Source organism: Quercus robur, chromosome 4, assembly GCF_932294415.1.
Source record: "Quercus robur chromosome 4, dhQueRobu3.1, whole genome shotgun sequence".
In the NCBI taxonomy this organism is placed as follows: Eukaryota; Viridiplantae; Streptophyta; class Magnoliopsida; order Fagales; family Fagaceae; genus Quercus; species Quercus robur.
The window spans coordinates 37,343,877-37,351,327 of NC_065537.1; the positions used below are offsets into that span (position 1 = coordinate 37,343,877).

General features: G+C 37.5%; 1 protein-coding gene and 1 long non-coding RNA gene across 2 annotated transcripts; both read right to left on the reverse strand.

Annotated features, from left to right (window-relative positions):
- Nucleotides 1-779: 779 nt before the first annotated feature.
- LOC126721365 (protein ENHANCED DISEASE RESISTANCE 4-like) lies at nt 780-7,247 on the reverse strand. The gene is made up of 5 exons (XM_050424410.1): nt 6,707-7,247; nt 3,897-6,246; nt 3,617-3,677; nt 3,306-3,529; nt 780-1,098 (listed from the first exon to the last, which is right to left on the reverse strand). Exons 1-5 carry the CDS (start codon nt 6,822-6,824, stop codon nt 1,038-1,040), a joined length of 2,814 nt encoding a protein of 937 aa, XP_050280367.1. The 5' UTR covers nt 6,825-7,247; the 3' UTR covers nt 780-1,037.
- LOC126721367 (uncharacterized) lies at nt 2,226-3,299 on the reverse strand. The gene is made up of 2 exons (XR_007653884.1): nt 3,051-3,299; nt 2,226-2,986 (listed from the first exon to the last, which is right to left on the reverse strand). It is a non-coding gene; the product is annotated as an uncharacterized LOC126721367 (long non-coding RNA).
- Nucleotides 7,248-7,451: the final 204 nt, after the last annotated feature.

A 7,451-nucleotide genomic window follows, 5' to 3' on the forward strand; every position in this document is an offset into this window, starting at 1 on the left:
GTTATTAAAGTTCACATTTTTTCAGATATTTCATTTGATATACATTTTATCATTTGTGATTTGCCTCTAGTTTTGAAGGGAATTGAAATATCTTCTGTGTTAGCAATCGAAGATTTGTTTTCAATGAATGGTCGGATTTTCTAGTCAAAGCTAGTCAAACTTCTTTTTTGCCATAGAACTCCTGAGTTTGACTTAATTTTATAAATTTAGCCCAATTGTGGTGTTTGGGGATGATTTTGTGGTCGAGTTTGTTTTCAGTTGAAATTAGATATTCTCAATTTTCATGTTTAAACAATAATAATATACTTTGAAATAGACATCTTTATTTCAGAGTAAATTGGAGGGAATTATGATCTGTTGGAAACTAGAGTGGTGATTTCCTAGATAACGTAAAAGCTATTAGAAGTTATTATATTAGAATGGGGGAGAATGACCCTCTAAAATGAATAAAATTAAATATTTCAAATCTAATTATGTATCAAGTGTCACTACATTCATTTGAAGTTTTAAATGATGTGATACTATGTACACTGATAAGTTAAAGAAATAGAATCTTAACTTATTTCCAAGTGAAATTGAGAAGATCAAAGACGTGTTTTACCTTAATCTGACATCACATTGGGCGGTTTTTAAATTAATAAGTGGTCTAAAATACCACATCGATCAGTAAATAAGTGAGTCTTTTGTTTATAAGCCTCGCTAATACTTACAAAGATGACCCTTTTGTAAGTGCTAATGTTCCACATCAGTCCTTTAGTGAGTAAGTTTTCAGTTAAAAATTGAAGTAATATCAAGGAAAAAACTATGTGATTTACATATATAAAAATACAAAACATCAGCACACAATTACTTTGTATAGAGATATAACTTTCATACATCAGGCCATACAATCAATCCAAAATCTTTATATCCATCAAGGTGAGAAAACTTTGTGGATCCTCCAAAAGAATTTGCTAAGATGGTTTTTTTCCAATTCTGTGACAGGATGTGTTTGCTATTGTCTACATGCCAGAAGAGAAGATAGAACTTTGTGATCTCTATTGACTCTGAGCTGCTCTTGAAGCTTTCATACCAAATCCATGCTTTGCCTTCTCAACCCTGTTCAAAACGTCAAGTAAGATTTGCTTTGAGTCCATTTCTAGTTATTGAGAGTTCAAAATATAATAAATGAATAAATTATAAATGTTGAAAACTTCATAACAGGAAGCACGAGATCATGTAAAATTTAAAACAGGTTTTATCACAACAATTGAAATTGAAAGAAGATGACTTCATTCCTACTACAATCTCATTTAGAGGCAGAAGAACCGGAAAAGGTTTTTTTTTTTTTTTTTTTACACAATATAAATAGTTTCTGGGAAATATATACTCTTCAGTTTTCACACTTTCAGCCAAGGACAATGACTTTGGGTCACAAAAAAGGGAAAGTGAAATTGGTTCTCTTATCAATTGAAGGTAACAGATGATGCAGCATGTGAGATCAAGCATTTAGAGCATCCAAGCATTTTACTATTTGGCACCACAAAAAACTACTTTATCTATTTTACCTACTCATTTTACAAAACATCTAGCATCAGTGGATCTATTTTAGCTTTAAACACAATAAAATAATATAAACATCCATTACAATAAACTACCAACAACCACCACGCCCCAAACCCAATCACACCCAACAGCCACCGATTGCCACCATGTACATCCCACAAACCAATCAATGGCACAAACCACAACTACTGCCAACCAGGAACAACCACCCACAACCACTGCCAAAAATCCAAATTAGTCAAAAACCACCACACAAATCACACCAACACAGCCACTCCACCACTGACCCACGAAACCCAGCCAAACCACCACCACAAACCCAAATAAACCCACGAAATCCAGCCACACCACCAAAGCCAAATTCCTCTGCCTTGTTTCTACCTTGATTGGTCTCACAGCACTCTTGAGTTCGATGAAAGCGGTGCCAGTGGAGTTAGGTGGGAACAAGGTTTAGGCGTGGTGGGGCTTCGGTCGACGATGAAGCTTGGGTAAGCAATGGAGCTTGGATCGGCGGTGAGATGGAGGACTAGGCTTGTCGGCGTTAGGTGAGCGGTGAGATGGAGGACTGGGTGAGATGGGTTGGTGGCGTGGGCGAGATGGGTCCGCAGCATGGGGCAGGGAGTAGGCCGGTGACAGTTGAGAGAGAGTTGAGAGAGCGGTGACTGAATCAGGTTGAGAAAAAAAAATAACAAACAAACAAACAAACAAACAAACAAAAAAATATTTTAATAGGAGATAGGAATAAAAAATCATTTTTTTTAATCTTTCAGCTACAGTGCACAGCCATATATAGCTGTGCACTGTCGCAAGGTAGGTAAAATATTTACCTATAGCACCGCTATTGTAGTGCCCTTTTTGTATATAGTGGTGCTAAAAATAGCTTTTTAGCACCACTATTGTGGATGCTCTTAATGACAGTACTGAAAATTTGTGTCAAACTTCTTTCTCTTTCGCTAAGTTACACACACACCTTGTAGGTCTTGAAATTAAGACCTCATCTTCTACCTTATTCTTTACAAGGGAAAGGCATACCATTTGAGTGAGAGCTCCTTGGCGTGTTAAAACTGTCTTACTGGAATATTTATGTCCAGAATTTCTACTTTTATATATATATATATATATATATTTTTTTTTTTTTTTTTTTTTTTTCCTAAAACAGGTTAAATAATTACAAGAATAAGGATTAAAAAAAATTGAAGTATGCTTTGACCCTAAGCCTGAGAGAAGAGGGATAGAGATTCAAACTATAGTTTTCGCTTCATGAGGCGTGGTCCCCAACTGATTGTGCTACTCCTTGGGGTTTACAAGATATATATTAAATTATCAAATAATTATAAACTTAGAATGTTGTACACATTACAAAACGCATCTTCACTGCCCATGTCCATCTACTCCCCATCATATTGCGCAGGCCAGCTCTACTTATGTTGAGGTTATAGTGCTATGCGATCCTTGACTGAAGGATACTGATTTGCCTATTATTTTTCTATATACCCGTCTCCAACCTATGATATTCTCTAGCTATTGTCTAGTATTTAAAAGAAATGACTTCAACATGGAATCATGATTCTCAAGTATTGAGACTTGATCTATGGGGTAAAACTAATATGCGATGGAAGGATCATTAACACAAATGACAAACATATTGACTTTTTCTAATAGCAATTATAGCAATTTCCCTATATTTTAAGTAACTAATACGTAAAAAGAAATGAGGAAGATATTTATAAGCAAAAAAGAAGAAGAAAAATGGAACTCACGTTGGGGCAAGTTTGCCAAGACTATCTAGCTCCTCACCAGTGTCCTCATCCAGGATTCTCCCGGATATCTCAATGATGTAAGATCTATCTCTAGCAGTGGGAAGCCCTCTACTAGCAAGCAAATCTAAATCTTTTTGATGAAGCTCTCTCCCATTGACAAAAACACCAGTATTTCCACCAGCACAATTCTCTGGCATGGAATAATTAAACTCTTCAATGAACGGCTGCAAGAGAAATGTCATTCATCAGCAATACAAGCAAGGAAATAACCAATAGCATACAACTAATGCACTAATACTATGTGGACTTACGGGAATTATGCCAAGACAGGGCCCACCCATTACACCCCAGAATCCAGCTCGGAAGTCATACCTGGTTTAAACAAGTTGAACAAACACAAATCCATTAAAACAACTGCAGTAAGAAAGATGAGCGCATGATTCTATCAAAAGCAAAGTAACAACAGAGAACATTTATAATAGTATTTAATGAAGAATATTTTGATTTCCATGTACAAGAATCAAATAGTATGCATGTAAAGCAGAAAGGTTATACCACATAAATGAGAACCAGTTAGCTGAATCTACTTACCAATATTTCCCAGGATGAATTTGTCCAGCCTGCTTTTCAGCCTTCTTAACCACACGTTCTGGTATGAGATGCCCATTTACTGATATGTTACTTCTGCCGCGTTCATCTGTTTGATTAGATCTAGATAAATCCTTAAAGCTCTTCTTGATAATGTTTGCAAAAAATGAATCACCCCCTTTGTTTCTGGGCTGATCATCTTCTCTGCCTGCATCACCAGAATCTTGAGAAACCCCTGTATTAGAGTACTCATTGAATGACACCTCCATCTCAGTTGCAAGTGATACCTCTTTCAAAGAATTTTGACGTGAGGCAGCCTTATTAGGTTTCACTTTCTCTTGATCTGAACGACTACTTCGATTTCCCTTCCCCAGCCGGTTCACTGCATGATTATTAGAAGAGTAATCAAAATGGTCTTGAAGTGGTGAACCAGGAGGTGGTGGAGACAGAATGGCCCTAATTGGCCCCTGAGTGGAGTTGTTCACCTCTTTTGAAGCAATTAAGACTTCTGGACCATTTTCTTCATCAGAGGTGCTAGGAGATGAAGAATGAAAGTTCTCATGAGCCTTGTTTGAGTTCAAACCTAGGCCCGTAGGCAATGAAACAGTTTCTCTATCTATTGACTGAAAATCATAACCAGAATCATCATAATCAGAAGAGAAATTAGCACTAATCCGATTCATATGGCTTTGGAAATGTGGAGCACTATCTCTCACTACCTCATTAGAGCTACCATCAACATCTATTGGAATATCCTTTGTTTCAGCATGAAGTGAAAGAACTAGCTTTTTGTTGACAACAGCAAAATTGATTACCGCAGAACAGGCCCCACAACGCATCTTTTGTTGATTCCTCACTGTAAGCAGTACTTTCTTTGGAAGTTGCAGTAGCCCAAAGCAATTATAGCATGTAAGAAAGGGGGCACCACCAGCTATGGGACGGCGATGGCGGCCACCACTGGCTAACACAACCCTACGAGGATGGCAGCGAACAAAACCACCCATCTCAGGATTAAAATCACTTGGCCATCTTGTGTGGCGTTGTGCGTCACTAATGTTTGATGGAGGAATCATAGTCCTAGAATTATGAACACATGGACCAAATGCCCCAAGTTTCTCATAATGGTACATAGCAGGATTGTTTGGAACATCAGGAAACCTTTTATTGCAAAAAGAAGGGGGTCGAACTGGAGCTGAAACTCGATGAAGTTTGTCATAGCAATGTAAACAAGGGCAAGAAGGCTGGTGAAACACTGAGTTAGGTGGGTATGGCTCAAATGAGTCAGGATTAGTATCAATATACTGCCCAGAATAGTATGGATGTAATGGCTGTTGAGGGTATTGACCAGCTAACTGGTGTGGATTTCTCCTGAGCATTTGAGATCCAAAAGGATCACCATATCCAGGATTATGCATCGAAGGATAGAAGCTATGGCTATGCATAGCCACTTCATGCCTGTTGGTATAAGGATATGGATCAGGCCAATGATTTGAATAAGGGGGTCCCGTAACATGTTTATCAGGAAACTGCCTATTTGACACTGAAGAACCATTTTGAAACCAATTATCAGAGCCACTAGGGGGTCCAGTAACATGTTTATCAGGTAACTGCCTATTTGACATTGAAGAACCATTTTGAAACCAATTATCAGGGCCACTATAAGGATCCGGAGGAACCATCCTGCCATCAAGAGGAACCTTCTCTTTTGGTTTATCAACCACATTACAAGACCGACTAAGTTGATCCTTTAGCTCATCCAGCTTCCTCAAAAGCTCAGCTCGATCTTCTTGAAGATACTTGACCCTACTAGCCCCATCCGGGTCATTAAGGTTTGTCAATGGTTCCCCATAATTATAAGAAGAGTCCACATTGTAATTTGATGGGCCCTCATCAGGATAGTTTGAAGTTGAATACCTCACACCTTCAACATCACTTCTTGTTTTTCTTCGAAACCCCTCCATCTCACCTCTCTCCCCCATTTTCCAATCAGACATTTGTCCCAATCTTAGCAACCCACTTGTAGTTCTAATTTCAGGATTTAGTTCCCCTTGCTCCCTTCCCATTGCACCAACCGATTCATTTCTATCTGCATTCATATCAAGACCAGTCTCAGTGACCCATTTATCAGTTGTAAGCTTAGATTGATCGTCATATCTCTCACCATGCCCAACATCATCCTTCTCTGAATCCACTTGACTACATCTCAAAGAGCCACCATTTGGCTTAACATCAGTATCAGAAGCATCACTCAAATCAACCATTCCTTTCTCTGAGGAATGGTCTGATTTAGCAGGAACTCCAACAACTCTTTCTTCATCTGACATACCATCTGCCTGGACATTCTTCTTTTTTGCTGCAAATTAAACAAACAATAATACTATAATCAAACAATTAAAAATTCACTTTTAAAGAGGGAAAGAAAACCGATTTATTTTCTATTCAGTTGCAAAAAACACAAAGAAAATGCCCAGCAATAATTAAAATCTAGAACCACAAGTTTTTAGATTTCTTTAGGATTGCATTAAAAAATTAAAAATTAAAAATTAAAGCCTCAATCCCACAAAGCCAATAATCTCCGGATTTTCTTATTTTTGGGTTCTAATTCTATCAGTGGAAATTTAAAGATTCTGATTAATAGATTTTCTTGTCACCAATAAAAAAGGGATGCTCATATTCCATTCTTTAATCACTATCACTAGCATTACTGAAAGAAAAAAAAAGAAAGTAGTTTGGATTGTTAAGTAAAACAAACATTTTGGTTAGGAAACAGCTAAAATTAGTCTGAAAAAGTAAACAGTGTGAGATGAGTTTACCTCCAAGAACAGCACCGCAACCACCGCACTGATAAACAGAGTAATCGGCGAGCTCAGGGAGAAGATTTTCACACTTTGGGCACCGAACCAACCGTAATTTAGCTGTAATTTCCGCCATGTGAAACCCCAAACACAATACGACGACGTAGTACCAAACAAAACAATCTATCTATCTATCTATCAAAAGACAACACATTATCAAAGTATGTATGAGTTCAGCAGAGTCAAGTGTTGGTGTTGGTTGGGACCCACTCACATTCTTTTCTCAGAACATACATATATTATAATAATGCAATTGTTGTCCTGAGTTTTTTTTTTTTTTTTCTCAGGAACCAAACAGCAGACAAAGGAAGGAAGGAAGGAAGGCTTATAGAATTTTTTTTTAATATTTAATTTCTTGGAAGAGTAATGGGAAGAAGCTGATTAGAAATTGTGAATGGGTCTGGAATTTTTCTATTCGAGGATACTTTTGTTTTTGTGTTTGAGAGAGAGAGAGAGAGAGAGAAGGATCGTTTTCCAATGTGGTGTGGAAATGAATCAAATGATATGATGTTGCCAAGGTATTAAAAAGGAAACAAGTAGGGAAGTGCAAAGCTAAAAGTAGTCAAAGCGACGACGTTTGGTTTAACAAAACATGGAGAACGACATCGTTTTCCAAGGATGCCTTGGCATTGCTTTTGGTTCAAGTTGAAGAAAATCAGCAACTTTTTGGTTCAACTCACTCCACTCCACTCCAGTTTTGGCT